Source organism: Saccopteryx bilineata, chromosome 8 (assembly GCF_036850765.1).
Source record: "Saccopteryx bilineata isolate mSacBil1 chromosome 8, mSacBil1_pri_phased_curated, whole genome shotgun sequence".
NCBI lineage: Eukaryota > Metazoa > Chordata > Mammalia > Chiroptera > Emballonuridae > Saccopteryx > Saccopteryx bilineata.
Window position 1 is genome coordinate 19,823,058 of NC_089497.1, and position 18,182 is coordinate 19,841,239.

The window sequence follows — 18,182 nt, forward strand, 5'->3', positions numbered from 1 at the left end:
CATATCAGAGGTGCCCCTTATTGGCTTTCTGAGCAGATGGCACTTTGTTGTGCAGTGGCTGTCTTGTGCTCTTAGAATGCTTAACATCACTCTGTCCTCTACCCACTAAATGCTAATGGTATTCCCTGTTTCTCTTCCCCACATTATAACAACCAAGACTGTCTCCAGGCACTGCCAAATGTCTTTGGGAAGTAGTATTGTCCCCAGTTAATACCCACTATTTTAGAATAAATCTAAAAATGGTTTTTCAGAGTGAGTTGTTGCATAATATTCTTTAATATCAATGTAAGTACCAAGAGATCTTTGTAACAGTGCTAAATAAATTCTTTTGTTCTGAAAAGTTCATACAATAAGGTTACTATTAGGCAAATGATTATTCTTTTTTTTTGTGGTAGAGACAATCAGAGAGAGGTACAGACAGACAGGGAGAGAGATGAGAAACATCAATTCTTTGTTGAGGTTCCTTTAGTTGTCCATTGACTACTTTCTCATATGTGCCTTGACCAGGGGCTACAGTAGACTGAGTGACCCCTTGCTCGAGCCAATGACCTTGGGCTCAAGCTAGTGAGCCCTGCTCAAACCCGATGAGCCTGCACTCAAGCTGGTGACCTCAGGGTCTCGAACCCGGGTCCTCCGCGTTCCAGTCTGACACTCTATCCACTGCGCCACCGCCTGGTCAGGCAGGTTATTCTTTCATCTGCAAAATGCTTAAAAGTTTTTAAAACTCCCTTGATAAAAATTTACTTTGGGAATATTTTTTTTCATTCATGGTGAAGGGTATATATGAATGGGGAGATACTGTAATAAATAATTAAGAGATTATATTTTATTTTTTAAATATTTTTCAGGTTTTTTTGAAATATAATTGACATATAACCTTGCACTAGTTTAAGGTATACAGAAAAATGGTTTGATATATGTATATATTGTAAAATGATTACCACAATTTTCATAAAACCTGTTACTTCACGTAGTTATACTTATTTTCTTGTGATGAGAACTTCTAAGATCTACTCTCTTAGCAACTTTCAAATATACAATATGGTATTGTTATGTATAGTGACCGTGCTGTACACTATGTCTCCAGAGCTTATTAGTCTTAGAAGTAGAAGTTTGCATCTTTAACCACCTTCACTCAAAAATATATACTTATTAGTCAAAGAGGAAAAAGAAGTAAGAAGTGGATTTGAGAGGGTTAAAAAAAAAAGTGTTCAGCCAGACTGATAGACAAGTTATGGATAGAATTGAGTAACATCACCAGATAAATTATACAAGTTTCAAATCATATAGAGCCAAATGTAAGTCTTGGGCCAGGTGCCAGTTTACCCAGATGGAGAAAGAGTTGATTTTGGAGAACAATAGAGGACACAGAACATATTACACAAAGCACCGATCTCTAGGGTAGTCTAAGAGAAAATAGAAAACACCAACTTAAGTGAAATATGATTAAGGGGGAGAGAAGATCAAATTGTTTAAGGTGATTTATGATTGTGTAATGAGGATAAGTCACTTCTCCGTGCCTTGGTTTCATGTTCTCTGCAATGGTCAACAACAGACTTTCCTTGTAGGCTGTATAAAAGTATTCAATGAGCCAATGTATATAAAGCATTAATAATATTTTTGATTATTTACCGAGTATTTGACCAATGTTTACTATTATTAGAGGATAACAATGACAAATAATTTTTATTTTATAATGCACTAGTGATCCTGATCAATAGTAAGAAAAATTATAAAAAAATATTCATTCAGTTATTCAGAAAATATTTAATTGAGGTCCAGGAATTATTCTAAGACTGAGAATAAACCACTGAATAATATGAAAATCATTTCTTCTCTGAAGAGCTAGCTTTGCTAAGCATATAGGAAGCCCTAGGTAATATTATCTAGGAAAACAACTTGCTTGCCAGGTGATGGCACAGTGGATACAGCATCAACATGTAACACTCAGGCTCCAGGTTTGAAACCCGCAGGACACCAGCTTGAATGTAGGCTCATCCTACTTGAGCATGGGATCACCAGTTTGGACACAGGGTCACTGGATTGAGCATGGGATCATAGACATGACCCCATGGTTGCTGGCTTGAGTCCAAAGGTTGCTGGCTTGAAGCCCAAAGTCACTCGTTTGAGGAAGGGGTCACTAGCTCAGCTGGAGCCCCCTAGTCAAGGCGCATTTGAAAAAGCAGTCCATGAACAACTAAAGTGATGCAAGTATGGGTTGATGCTTTTCATCTCTCTCCCTTTCTGTCTGTCCCTGTCTGTCTTTCTCCCTCTCTCACTAAAAAACAAAAAACACCCTAACTTTAGGTGTTCTAGTATGAATGTTATAATTTATAATATGATAATATAACAATGTTATAATTCTAATAAAACGATAGATAGAAATGAGTAATAATTTTGTGCCTTGCATGTTTTAGGAACTACATAAATACTTATTAAATATATAATTTAGAGTACTCATACAAAACAATTTTACTGGACAAATAAAATCAAAATAAAATTTTTCATTTTACCAAACATAATGCTGTAAGCAATATAAATGACTACTGTTTAACAATGAAATCATCTTTGTTCATTCAATATATTATACAATATGGAACATCAAAGTAATATAATATTTGATGTTACTTTATGATTGCTTCTCTTATTTATCAGTTTGGCTTTCATCCATAAGCAGTGAGATGTTACTTTTATATGACCTTAATCTCAAAACCAGATAAAGACATCACAAAGAAATAAAACTATAGGCCAATATACTTGATGAATGTAGATGCTAAAATTCTCAAAAAAAAAAAAAAAGAAAAGAAACATTAGCAAACAGAATACAGCAATACATTAAGAAGATTGTACACCATGATCAAGTGAGATTTCTTTCGGGGATACAAGGCAGGTACAAAATTCCCAAATCAATAAATTTGATAAATCATATAAACAGAATAAAAGAAAAATTACATGATCATATCAATGGATGCAAAAAAAAAACACACATTTGATAAAATATAGCACCAATTTATAATAAAACTCTTAGCAAACTGAAAATTGAAGGACCATAGCTCAACATAATAAAAGCCATATATGACAAACCTACAGCCAACATCATACCCAATGGGCAAAAACTAAAAATGTTTCTCTTAAGATCAAGAACAAGACAAGGATATCCACTTTTACTATTCTTATTCAATGTAGTACTAGAAGTCCTAGTAACAGAAGTCAGAAAAAAAAAGGCATCCAAATTTAAAAGGAGAAAGTAAAACTGTCATTATTTGCTGATGACATGACATTGTACACAGAAATCCTAAAGTATCCACAATAAAAATACTAGACCTAAAAAAATAGCAGAATACAAAATTATATACATATATTTTTTTTTCATTTTTCCGAAGCTGGAAATGGGGAGGCAGTCAGACAGACTCCCGCATGCGCCCTACCGGGATTCACCCAGCATGCCCACCAAGGGGTGATGCCCTGCACCTCTGGGGCATTGCTCTGTTGCATCCAGAGCCATTCTAGCGCCTGAGGCAGAGGCCACAGAGCCATCCCCAGCGCCCGGGCCATCCTTGCTCCAATGGAGCCTTGGCTGCGGGAGGGGAGGAGAGAGACAGAGAGGAAGGAGAGGGTGAGGGGTGGAGAAGCAGACGGGCGCCTCTCTTGTGTGCCCTGGCCGGGAATCGAACCCGGGACTCCTGCACGCCAGGCTGTCGCTCTACTGCTGAGCCAACCGGCCAGGGCCTACATATATTTTTTTAAGATTTTATTTGCCCTGCCTAGTTGGCTCAGTGGTAGAGCATCGGCCCAATGTGTGGACTTCTCAGATTTGATTCCTGGTCAGGGCACACAGTAGAAGTGACCATCTTCTTCTCTGCCTCTCCATCTTTCCCCCCCCCCTTTTTTTTTCTCTCTCCTCTCCACTTACAGCCATGGCTTAATTGGTTTGAGTGCATTGGCCTATGCACTAAAGATGGCTCTCTGCAGCCTCAGCCTCAGGTGCTAAAAATAGCTCAGTTGTGAGTATCACTCTAGATGGCCAGAACATTAAACCCAAATGGTGATTGCTGGGTGGATCCAGTTGAGGAAGATATGGGAGTCTATCTTTCTATCCCTACCCTCTCACCTGGAAAAGAAGGGAGGGAAAAGATTGTATTTATTGATTTTAGAGAGAGAAGAGGGAAAGAAAAAATATGGGGGATCATCAACTAGTTTTCTTCTCATATGCGCCCTGAGTAGGTAAGCCTGGGCTTCAAACTGATGACCTCAGTGTTCCAGGTTAATGCTTTATCCACTGTGCCATCACAGGTCAGGAAGAATACAAAGTTAATATTCAGAAATTAGTGACATTTTTATACAGCAAAAATGAACTACAAGAAAGAGAAATTAAGGAAGCAATCCTATTTACTATTGAAACCACCACCACAACAAAAAAATCAGGGATAAATTTAACCATGGAGGTAAAAGACTTGTTCTTGAAAAATTATAGACTATTGAACAAAAGAAATTGAAAAAGATACTAGTAATTGGTAGCCTATCCTCTGTTCATGGATAGGAAGAATTAACATCATTAAAATGTCCACACTACCCAAAACAATCTATAGATTTAGCAGAATTCCTAAATACCAGTGGCATACTTCAAAGATCTACAACAAATATTCAAAATTTTTTTATGAAACAAAAATCAATCCAAATAAGTCTAAACAATCTTGAGAACAAAGAACAAAGTGGGAGGTATGACACTAACTGATATCAAGCATTACTACAAGGCTATTGTAACCAAAACAGCCTGATGCCTGATACTGGTATAAAGACAGACACAGTGATCAATGAAAGAGAACAGAAATAAATTCACACTTTTCTGGTCAATTAATATTTGACAAAGAAAGCAAAAGTATAAAATGGAACAAAAACAGTCTCTTCAATAAATAGTGTTGGGAAATTTGGATGAGTACATGCAAAAAAATTAAAACTAAACCACCAACTTACACTATACATAAGAGTAAACTTAAGATGAATAAAGTTTTAAATGTTGATTGCAAAACCATAAAAATCCTAGAAGAAAACTTGGTAGAATCTCAGACATGTGTTAGAAAGATATTTTTGTCAATATATCTCCTCAGGCAAGAAGAACAAAGTGAAAGAAGAAAGCGAAAGAAAGAAAGAAAGAAAGAAAGAAAGAAAGAAAGAAAGAAAGAAAGAAAGAAAGAAAGAAAGAAAGAAGAAAGAAAGGAGGGAGGGAAGAAAGGAGGGAGGGAGGGAGGGAGGGAGGGAAGGAAGGAAGGAAGGAAGGAAGGAAGGAAGGAAGGAAGGAAGGAAGGAAGGAAGGAGGAAGGAAGGAAGGATGAAAAACAAAAAAGAGAAAGAAGAAAGAAAGAGAGAGAAAGAAAGAAAAGAAAAGAAAGGAAAGAAAAAAAGAAAGAAAGAGAAACTACATCAAACTGAAAATCTTTTTCACAACGAAAGAAACCATCAACAAAATGAAAAGACAATTCAGTGACTGGGAGAACATATTCTCTGACATATCTGATAAGGGGTTAATATCCAAAATTTATAGAAAAAACTTTTACAAATTAACACCAGGAAGACAAACAATTCAATTAAAAAAAGGTCAAAGACTTAAATAGACAAACCTCCAAAGATGACATACAGATGGCTAATAGACATGAAAAAATGCTCAACATCATTAATTATCGGAGAGATGCATACTGAAACCACAGTGAGGCATCATCTCACACCTGCCAGAATGGCTGTCATCAACAAATATAACAAGCAACAGGTGCTGGCAAAGGTGTGGAGAATAAGGAACCCTCATTGGTGGGAATGCAGAATCATGCAATCACTGTAGAAAATAGTATGTAGTGTCCTCAAAAAATTAAAAATAAAACTTCCTTTTGATCCAGCAATGCCATTTCTGGAAATATATTCTTAGAATTCTGAAACACTGATTCAAAAAAAGATATGTATCCTTATGTTCATTTCAATGTTATTTACAATAACTAAGATCTGGAAACAGCCCAACAGTCCATCGGTGGATGAGTGGATAAAAATGCCATGGCACATTTACACAATGGAATACTACACAGTGTAAAAAAAGAAGGAAATCTTATATTTTGCAATATCACGGGTAGACCTGGTGATTATTATGTTAAGTAAAAATAAATAAATAAATAAATAAATAAATAATAAAAAAACAGGCAGAGAAAGACAAGTACCACATAATCTCACTTATAAGTGGAATCTAATGAATACAATGCACTGATGAACAAAATAGAAAAAGGCAAAAACACATGGGACAGATGGACAGCTGCCAGAATTGTTGGGGCATGAAAACTGAATGAAAGAGGTAAAATAATTCACCAAAAGACTTATATTCATAAAACATACATACAGACATCAGTGTGGCAATGGCCTGAGGCAAAGGGGAGTGGCAGGTAGGGGGAGGAAGGCAATGGACTTTGCTGGGGGCAGCAGGTGTATGATACAGTGTGTAGAAGATGTTATATTGAGTTGTACATTTAAAATCTGTATAGTTTGGTAAACCATGTAATCCCAGTAAATTAAAATATATACACATATATTTTTAAAAAGAATCAAGGTATTCTGATCAGGCAGTGGCACAGTGGATAGAGCATTGGACTGGGATGAGGAGGACCCAGGTTTGAGACCCCGAAGTCGCCAGCTTGAGCGCGGGCTCATCTGGTTTGAGCAAAAGCTCACCAGCTTTGGACCCAAGATCGCTGGCTCGAGCAAAGGGTTACTCGGTCTGCTGAAGGCCTGCAGTCAAGGCACATATGAGAAAGCAATCAATGAACAACTAAGGTGTTGCAACGTGCAAAGAAAAACTAATGATTGATGCTTCTCATTTTTCTGTTTATGTCTATCTGTCCCTATCTATCCCTCTCTCTGACTCTCTCTCTGTCTCTGAAAAAAAAAAAAAGAATCAAGGTAAAAGAAACTCTACATTAGCACTGTCTTTTAGGTGATATGGTTGTTTCCCACAGGGTGCAGGTTAACAATTCTAACACCACTATAAATGTGTACTAGAAAAAAACAATCAAATAAGTGGGTTATAGATAGGAGGGTGCAGGTTTCTCACTCTTCAAGTGGCAATTTATTGATAAGTAAAGGGAGGAGGCAAAATGATCCACATTCTAATGAATTATTGTGGTAGACATCAGTAATGCAGTCATGATTAATTCATATATAGATATACGTGGTTGTAAGGATAAATGTTTGTAGATATGTGTAAATAAATAATTTAAGACACACACATTTATATTTCCTTGCCCTGTTTGTTACAGGACCCAGAAACTATGTTCCATCCAGTCTCATATATAAGATGTATATGACATAGCCATCTATTACATTTTGTGTGAAATTTATCCACAAAATTATGGCATTGATAGTTTAGAGTTTATGTTAAAACTAATTATTTAAATTCTTTGCTCATTTAATATCTTATAGTTAACTTATTTACATGTGAATAACCATATGAAAGTCTATAGAACAAGTGCTATATTATAAATGTTAAAACTAGTAAAAATAAGTTTGTGATTAAGTTTGTGGTGTGTAAGAAACATTTTGGCATGTTTGGGAAAATTGGGAATTGGAACATTATCAGAACAAACACAAAATGTAAAAAAAAATAACTGTTGCATTAAACAATTTAATAATTGCTACATCATAGATCTTTTCTCTCTTCTAAAATAATTGTTAGAGAGATAGAAAATCCATTCCATTGAATTGACATCTTTGATTCAAATCCTAAATCATCCAAATAAAACAGGATGTGTTCTTACCTCTTATGTTAAAAAAAGCTTGTAAAATTCTAAGAACAATATTTGTCAATTAATATATTTTGTGTATTATTTATTTATTAATGAATTTATTGGAGTGTAATTGGTTAATATAATTATACAGGTTTCAGTTGTAGAAATCTATAATACATCATCTGTATATTACATTGTGTGTTCAACACCACAAGTAAGCCACCCTCTACCAGTGGTAGTCAACCTGGTCCCTACCGCTCACTAGTGGGTGTTCCAGCTTTCATAGTGGGTGGTAGCAGAGCAATAAATAAAAAGTATAAATAAAAAGATTTAACTATAGTAAGTTGTTTTATAAAGATTTATTCTACCAAACTTAGCAAAAATATGACATAAAGTACTTGGTAAGTAATAATTATTATATGCTTTAACTTGCTGTAACTCTGTTTTATAAATTTTATAAAGTTACTTCCCTACTTTATAAATCACCATTACTGTGGAACCGGTGGGCGGTTAGAAAATGTTACTACTAACAGAGATACAAAAGTGGGCGGTAGGTATAAAAAGGTTGACTACCTTGCATCCTTACCTATCCTCCTTCTCCCCTCCACCTCTCCCTAACTCCTTTTCTCTCCCGCAATCCCCACACTGTTGCCTGTGTCTATAATTTTTTTTCCTCTGCTCAGTCCTTTCAATTTTTGTTCCCAGACTTTCAATCCCCATCCCCTCTATCAACTGCCACTCTGTTCTCTATATCTGAGTCTGTTTCTAGTTTGTTAGTTTATTATGTTCATTAGATTCCACAGATAAGTAAACTCATCCGGTACTTGTATTTGCTGGCTGACTTATTTCACTAATTGTGCTTCCTTCTAAACTTATCAGATAAGTAAAATATACTTAAGAAAGAAGTATGCTTTTTATTTTTGTAATTTTAAAGATGGATTCTAAAGAATACTCTTTACATGATAAAAGCCATCTATGAGAAACCCACAGCCAACATCATACTCAATGGGCAAAAATTAAAAGCAATACCCTTAAGATCAGGAACAAGGCAGGGGTGCCCCCTTTCACCACTCTTATTTAACATAGTCCTGGAAGTCCTAGCCACAGCAATCAGACAAGAAGAAGAAATAAAAGGCATTCAAGTTGGAAAAGAAGAAGTAAAACTATCATTATTTGCAGATGATATGATATTGTATATAGAAAACCCTAAAGTCTCAGTCAAAAAACTACTGGACCTGATAAATAAATTCAGCAAAGTGGCAGGATATAAAATCAATACTCAGAAATCAGAAGCATTTTTATACACCAACAATGAACAGTCAGAAAGAGAAATTAAGGAAACAATCCCCTTCACAATTACAACCAAAAAAATAAAGTACCTAGGAGTAAACTTAACCAAGGAGACTAAAGACTTGTACTCGGAAAATTACAAAACATTGATAAAAGAAATCAAGGAAGATACTAACAAGTGGAAGCATATACCGTGCTCATGGTTAGGAAGAATAAACATCATTAAAATGTCTATATTACCCAAAGCAATTTATAAATTCAATGCAATACCAATTAAAATACCAATGACATACTTCAAAGATATAGAACACATATTCCAAAAATTTATATGGAACCAAAAAAGGACACGAATAGCCTCAGCAATCTTAAAAAAGAAGAATAAAGTGGGAGGTATCACACTTCCTGATATCAAGTTATACTACAAGGCCATTGTACTCAAAACAGCCTGGTACTGGCATAAGAACAGGCATATAGATCAATGGAATAGAACAGAGAACCCAGAAATAAACCCACAGTTCTATGGACAACTGATATTTGACAAAGGAGGTAAGGAAATACAATGGAGTAAAGACAGCCTCTTTAACAAATGGTGTCGGGAAAATTGGACAGCTACCTGCAAAAAAATGAAACTAGATCACCAGCTTACACCACTCACAAAAATAAACTCAAAATGGATAAAAGACTTGAATGTAGGCCGTGAAACCATAAGCATCTTAGAAGAAAACATAGGCAGTAAGCTCTCGGACATCTCTCAGAGCAATATATTTGCTGATTTATCTCCACGGGGAAGTGAAATAAAAGACAGGATAAACAAATGGGACTATATCAAACTAAAAAGCTTTTGCACAGCTAAAGACAACAAGAACAGAATAAAAAGGCAAACTACACAATGGGAGAACATATTTGACAATACGTCTGATAAGGGGTTAATAACCAAAATTTATAAAGAACTTGTAAAACTCAACACCAGGAAGACAAACAACCCAATCCAAAAATGGGCAAAAGAGATGAATAGACACTTCTCCAAAGAGGACATACAGATGGCCAATAGGCATATGAAAAAATGCTCAACATCACTAATCATTAGAGAAATGCAAATTAAAACCACAATGAGATATCACCTTACACCAGTCAGAATGGCGCTTATCAACAAAACAACACAGAATAAGTGCTGGCGAGGATGTGGAGAAAAGGGGACCCTCCTGCACTGCTGGTGGGAATGCAGACTGGTGCAGCCACTGTGGAAAACAGTATGGAGATTCCTCAAAAAACTGAAAATCGAACTGCCTTTTGACCCAGCTATCCCACTTTTAGGAATATACCCCAAGGACACCATAGAACGGCTCGAAAAGGAGAAATGCACCCTCATGTTTGTGGCAGCATTGTTCACAATAGCGAAGATCTGGAAACAGCCCAAGTGTCCGTCAGAGGACAAGTGGAATAAAAAACTTTGGTACATATATACTATGGAATACTACTCAGCCATAAGAAATGATGACATCGGATCATTTACAATAGCATGGATGGACCTTGATAACATTATACGGAGTGAAATAAGTAAATCAGAAAAAAAACTGAGATGAATCCATACATAGAAGGGACATAAAAATGAGACTCAGAGACATGAACAAGAATGTGATGGCAACAGGGGCGGGGGGGTTGGGGGAGGGGGGAGGGGGTGAAGAAGGAGAGAGGGGTTAGGGGAGGGGAGGGGCACAAAGAAAACCAGATAGAAGGTGACAGAAGACAATTTAACTTTGCGGGAGGGGTATACAGCACAATCAAATGTCAAAATAATCTAGAGATATTTTCTCTCAACATATGTACCCTGATTTATCAATGTCACTGCATTAAATTTAATTAAAAAATATTAAAAAAAAAAGAATACTCTTTACAAAAATCTTATAGAAAACATTATGCCTTTTAAATATGCATATATTGCCTGCTTGCTAGCAAGTACTAAAACATAATTTGTGGATAAATTATTATTTTTAATGTGTTTGTGCAAAACTTCTTTATTTGCTTGCTTTTTGAGAAAAATGGGGAATAATTCACTCATTATTCACCCCAACCATTAAAGAAATCTTACAACATATCAGGCATTTTGTTAAGATTTGTAGATACATGATTGAACAGATTAAGATCTTGGATCTTGAATGCTCAAAATGTGGTAGTTAAAGCAGCCATGCAAAAAGAATTTTTTTTTTTACTAAATACAGTGTTTTGTAATAAGAGTATATATTCTGTATTATAAAGTTATTTATATATAATTACTTATTGTCTTCTTTCCTTCATATATATATTTAGGAATATATGTTACAAACATTGTATATTATGTATAGAATATATACATATATTTATGTTCAATAAATATGGTGTTGTAGAGTTGACTTATTTGAAAACATTTTAAAATTGTGTTGGAAATTGTATATTTACAAAAAATATTTAATATATAAGACAAAACAAGTATAAATAATAATGCATTTTTAGTAACATCTTTTTCTTACTATCCTAGTGTTGTATCCTATATTGGCAATTTAACTTGGAATGTAACAAACTGATGATAAGAAGACATATAAAATGTTACATTTTGTGATGAAGTGTAGCAGTATAAAATGCAAATTATATTGCATCTAGACTGGAAAATGGAATATTTCCAAAACAAATGTGGAATTATGACTTAAGTAAAGTTTGGTAAAAAAATATTTTTAATACTTAGAAATATATTTTAAGTGAAAAATTTCAGCCCCTCCAAAAAAGAATCTATGAATAACTTTTAAGCTATATAGAAAGAAAAAAATACTTTTTCTAATTTTAATAGATAACTTTGTGAACACATATATAATAAAAGTATTGATTATACATTCTTTACATTCTCATTCTCATCCATTTGCAGACTCACATCTTTATTAGCAAAAATATTAATGGCATAAATATGTAAAAATTAAAGATTATTTTATAAAACTATTTTATTATCTATTAATATCCATTGTGCCATGCCTAAAAATTCTTCATTTATTTGATGTTTAACATAATAAATAATACACAAAAATATGTTTGTATAAGGGTTTCAATTATTACAATAACAAATCTTTTGATGAAATTCTAGACATTTAAAGATTAAAATAGCCCACTTTTTTATATGACTACAATTTTTATTTTGTTCGTGTGTGTGTGTGAGAGAGAGAGAGATAACTGAGTAAATATAAGAGTTCTATGCCAAGTTAAAGGTATTATTTTTAGAATATCATTAATATTTACTAAATTAATTCTACTTAAAATTTATCCTAAGGGAATGCTTGATTAACCCTTATGTCTACGATAATGTGAGTGATGAAAATAAAATAGGAATAATAATGAGAAATCTATATCACTAAGTAAAAACCTGTTAGAGCCCAAGTTGATTCCTGTTACTATAAAAATTATTTGATATCCCTGGCTGAATGGCTCAGTGGTAGAGCATCAGCCTGGCATGTGGAAGTCCCAGGTTCGTTTCCTGGTCAGGGGAAGCACCCATTTGCTTCTCCACCCTTCCCCCTCTCGTTTCTCTCTCTCTCTCTCTCTCTCTCTCTCTCTATCTCTATCTCTATCTTTTCCTTCCCTCATACAGCCCTAGTTCAATTGGAGCAAGTTGGCCTCGGGCCCTGAGGATGACTCCATGGCCTCCACCTCAAGCACTAAAAAATGGCTCCAGTTGCAATGGAGCAGGGGCCCCAGATGAGCAAAGCATCGCCCCCTAGTGAGATTGCCAAGTGGATCCTGGTCTGGGCTCATGAGAGAGTCTGTCTCTGCCTCCCCTCCTCTCACTAAATAAATAAATATATAAATAAAAATAATTTTTTAAAATAAAAATTATTTGAAATAAAATCAAATGTAAGGTAATAATCATACTATGCAGTATTTGATGTGGTTAAAATGTAATTTTGTGTACATTGCTAACATGACATGTTTAAAAAGGAATGCTGACATTTCATGAAAGTAGGATTTGGGGTGATTACTCAAATAAATTTCTTCAAAATTGAGTTGTTCTCCTGCCAAAATGAGATGAGGAGACAAAATTAGTATGTGGTATTTGAATTAAAAAACAAATTTTCATTTTATAATTATTGAAAGTTGTTAACTAATATTATCTAATGCAGAACATCTGTACTAAAAAGTGAGTCACTAACAGCTATTTAATAAAATTAAATATGAGCTTAGAGTAAAAGTCAACCTAAATTTGTGATATGCATATTTAAAATTGATTTTATATACATCAGGTGCCAACAAATTTCAATTATTTTTTTAATATTTCAAGATTAATGTACCAAACTGATAACAAGATATACAAAACTTTGTCTTTATTTATTTAATAATTTGTTTATTAAGCAGAGATTTTGCATCTTAAATGTATTTTCTTATTTAAATGATTGAGAAAGAATGACTTTTTAAAGTATAAGTAATTTATATGCAAAAGGTCTTTCACAGGATTGTGGGTTTTTTTTTATATGTTACAAATCTGAATATTTTCCTGAAATAAAATTCTAACCTAAAAATTACACAGTTGGTTGATACTTATTTAATTGGCTTCAAAGTCAGAGAGTGTATATATAACCTCAAGGTAATTTCATTCTTCCATCACAACTAAGGGAAGGATGAAAATAATTTTGACTAATAGGGATGCTCAGAGCCTATCTTGTTTATTACGGAGATCAGAGAAAGAGGCAATTACATGTTTACTGTGGGACACACCATGCCAGGACTAGCAGAGTCTCATAAAAACTGGGAGTTTTGGTCCTGGCTGGTTGGCTCAGTGGTAAAGCGTCGGCCTGGCGTGCAGGAGTCCCAGGTTCGATTCCCGGCCAGGGAAACAGGAGAAGCACCCATCTGTTTCTCCACCCCTCCCCTCTCCTTCCTCTCTGTCTCTCTCTTCCCCTCCCGCAGCCAAGGCTCCATTGGAGCAAAGTTGGCCTGGGCGCTGAGGATGGCTCTATGGCCTCTGCCTCAGGCGCTAGAATGGCTCTGATTGCAACAGAGCGACCCCCAGATGGGCAGAGCATCGCCCCCTGGTGAGCATGCTGGGTCAATCCCAGTCGGGCGCATGTGGGAGTCTGTCTGACTGCCTCCCTGTTTCCAGCTTCAGAAAAATCCAAAAAAAAAAAGCACCCAAAACTGGGAGTTTTTGCATTGTCTCCTTTCTTTAGCTTATCTTATTGTCCATTTTTTCTCTGAAATATATACCTTTGTGTTTATTAAAGGATATTACGTGGCATAAAGTTATAAATGTCTTAAAGTGTTCCTGAATCTTTTTCCACTAGGGATGGTTTTAATGCTAAGTGAAAATAAGTAATGTAGCATATGAAACAAAATGTTAAGTTCTAGTTATATTCTAAGTAACTAAATGTCTTGATAAGTGTACTTGAGAGCACGCAGCATGTGCTCAGCACTGCAGTACTCCATCTTAAAAAGATTCTGCCTAATGCCGGGAGACAGGAGTTGATCTTGAGTTCTATGTGGGTTCCTTATAAGTTTCTGATATTGCTGCAACAATGGAAGTGTTGTTATTCAAATGCACATAAATCCATTCAGTCCATAATAATAGTATTCATAGCCATCTATAAATAGTTGAAGAAACAATGGTATGAAATGCTTGATATTCATCTGAACCAGTTTTTGCAATTTCACTTTTAAATTCAGATGTCAGAAATAAAACAACAGTGGTGCTTATAAGATATTAAGATATTTTGTTAACTTCTCATGGACAGGATGGTGGCTTCTTAAAATTACATACTCGGTTTCATTAAATCTAAATCTAAGAAGTCCCTTTTAAATAGACACAATTATAGGAAAGAGCATGAGCACATGGCATGATGTACAATTATTAAATGTTTAGGTTTATATGTGTTTAATGAATTTTTCATTTTTTTTCTAGATACACCATCAGTTAAGATTATACCATCCACTCCTTTTCCACAAGAAGGACAGCCTTTAATTTTGACTTGCGAATCCAAAGGAAAACCACTGTAAGTGATTTATGAACAATAAAGTTTTTTGCTTTTGCTTTTATTCTGCTTTGATTGCAGGGTTTAACTGCAGAAATCCACTGCTTTTGACTTTTGGTGGGGGGCATAGTGATCTTCAGAACAGAAAACCCACTGAGCCATGTCTTCATTAAGTGTCTGTGGAAGATTGGTCCTTTTCTTTGTCATCGAGAGAAGTTCTGGGAAGGTTTCCAGCTGAGATTTTTTTTTTTCCCAATAAGATATTTCAACCTGAAGAAGTGTAGGTTTAATCACTCACTGTTTACATCATCAGATTGATAAAAGTGACACATTGCTGAACTTAGTTCTCCCATGAAAAACTTTGAAAATATTGAAACATCCTCAAACTATGCCTGTTTGAAAGTTAAATGGAGAAACATTTTCTTATAAAGGATGTTTCTTATAAATCAACTCTACATTTCTTGTGTAGCAGCTCCCACAAAACATGATTATGAATGTGATCTGCTTGGAGGAAATATGAAAGATGGGTCACAAGCTCAACATTTTCAGTTGTGAAGTATTTCCTTATTAGAATATGTGAGTCCTAATATGGATATATCAACTCTAAAGTTATACTTTTTAACATTCATGTTTATAAACCACAAACTCATAAAAATCTACTTTTTATACAAAAATTGAATCACTAACTATGGACTACTGAAAGGAAATATAAAAGCCATTTGATTATTCTAATATAGTATAGTAACACCCTAGGTCTAGTGTAAGTTTATTTGATTTTTTAAAAACTTCCAATTGATTTTTATTTTGGTTAAAATTTTAAGAAGAAAGATTTAATCATACTTTGTATACAGCTATATGAGATAGTTTTGGTGCAAATCAAGTGAAATTATTTAGTATTTGTTTCTAATAATATTTGTCATTTAAGTGTAGATCGCATATTATTCCATGAAATTTTTTTCTCAAATAATTTGAGGGCAGAAGTTTGAAATTACAACTTCCACAATTGTATATAGGCTTGTACTTTTTAACACACTAAGCATATTCATCCTTTCTTTATCAGTTTGGGTATTTTAAAACTGTTTTCTTCCAGTAATTATTTCCTAGAGATGTAAATAAGCAGATTTAAAGAGCATATTGTGAACTAGTATATTAATTTATTTTATCTTGCAAGAAACATTTAAGGTGTTTTAAACCTTGAAAAGAAAACATTTTTTTCTTAGTAGCTTTACTGCATATATCCTGCACAATTCACTTTAATAGTTCTTACCTTCTGATAAGATGAAATTGCTTACAGAAAACATTTTTCAACTGCAGTATGCTATCAAAATATGACATTGTATTTTATTATTAAAGTTTCTACAAGAGCTTTTGGTTCCAAGTTCAGTAGTTTAAATAGGAAGAGAAGTGTAATAGCATCTAGTCAGCTTCAGACATACCTAAATCCTGATTTATGTTCCCGTGATTCTATGTACCTAACACCAGAAAGTTTCCAAATTTCCCTTCCATCTTCACACCTCTTCCTTCTGCTTATAACTTTCCAAATCATTTGCACCTCTTCCCTCTCTCCTTTAATGCTTCTGTTTTGTTTGTTCATTTTTCTCCCTTATAACCGCAGGGGTCAGCATATGGAGATATGAAGGAACACGTTCAGGATCGGGCATAGCAAAAGATTTTTGCTTTAACTTTCTCTCCCTAGTTCTGCCCCAAGTGCAGGTGTGTACATTTGGAGTATGTGCACAACTTATACAATTAAATGATGTGAAGATGGGAAACATAATGTGTGAAATGCTTGGATATAAATACATCCTTGAACAAACAGCATTCATTTACCAGTCAATGATATACTTTTTGATTCCACTGTCACTCTGATCAGTAGCAAGAGCATTTTATTGATGTGAATAATCAGATTGTGAGGTCTATGTAATTACATATTTAAGTAGTCCGTGTCCATTAGCTGGGTGTGGTTAAATAGATGTACGTAATGAGGGTTTCTGTTTCAGCTACTTAGAAACAGGTTTGGCTGTGTAACACTCTTCTACACTGTAAATGAATGAAAAGTGTAATCACCTTATATTAATTATTAATTAATTAATTAATTTATTTATTTTTAAGAATACATAGGTTTCAGAAGTATAGAACATAGAAACTATCTCTTTTCTTGGAAGGACCCTGATTAATATCACTTTGCAAATAGGTAAGGGAAATAAGAAAGCTTTTTTATTTTACACGAAAGGAAATGAAAGCTCAACAAATGTATACCAAATTTTCCTTACTCATCCAGATTTAAAATAGATAAGTCAGGTTTGACACTCAGTTCAGTCACTGTGCAAAGTTTACGCTCTTTCACCTATTTTCTGCTAATTCCATTGCTGAGCATAAATGATCAGTTATGTTAGCCAAAGTCACTTTTGAAAAATTAAGATGAGCTCTATAATAATGTTCAGCCCTGAAGTTGAACCCAAGGCAGCTTGAAAGTAAAGAACAAGCCAGACTCAGGACACATTTTACTCTCACTATCCTATTTTACTAGACTTTCTTCTGCATTTATCTCCTTTCTCATAACTTGCCAAATTCCTACCAAATGGACCATTTTTATATGACTTTACAGCCATATGAAACAAAGAAAAACTCTAATTACTATAGTAACTTCTGAATTAACTCATAAGCTCTACCCCATAAGGACTAAAATAGTCATGATATCCAGTCTTTATTCTTATAGATCTCAGTGTTGTATTCTATATGCTGTGGTACACAAGTGCATATGTATTAACTAATTTTCTTATATTGCATTCTCATTCCCAACTTTATTTTTACCATTTGCTTCCCTTGTAGTCTGCCAAGCCATTGACATAAAAGGTATAGCCAAAATTCCTTACTGCCAATAGAGCATTGGTTTTCTTATGTTCTTTCTAATCTTAAAATTCACTGTCCTGCAGTTTCAAAGTAACTGTCACTTCCAATAAATGTAGGCATTAACTCCTTTAAAGACAGCCTAATTTCTAGCCTCTCTTTAGTTTATGTTTTTTTCTCCAGCAGTGCCAGATGAGTCAGATAGAACTAAAAACAAGGGGAGACTGGAAAGAAATCATTGGATCTTCCCAGAAGGAAAACTTACTGATCATAAGGAAAACAGTCTCTCCAGAGCATAGAGAAC

At 34.5% G+C, this 18,182-nt stretch overlaps 1 protein-coding gene across 3 annotated transcripts in view; it reads left to right on the plus strand.

Annotated features, from left to right (window-relative positions):
• The window catches only part of CADM2 (cell adhesion molecule 2), a 1,158,136-nt gene that overhangs the window by 991,940 nt on the left and 148,014 nt on the right, over window positions 1–18,182 (plus strand). For all 3 annotated transcript variants that reach the window (XM_066241147.1, XM_066241150.1, XM_066241149.1), the window contains one exon: window positions 14,959–15,049. In XM_066241147.1, the coding sequence (XP_066097244.1) occupies window positions 14,959–15,049 (91 nt within the window). The remainder of the gene's footprint in view (window positions 1–14,958; window positions 15,050–18,182) is intronic.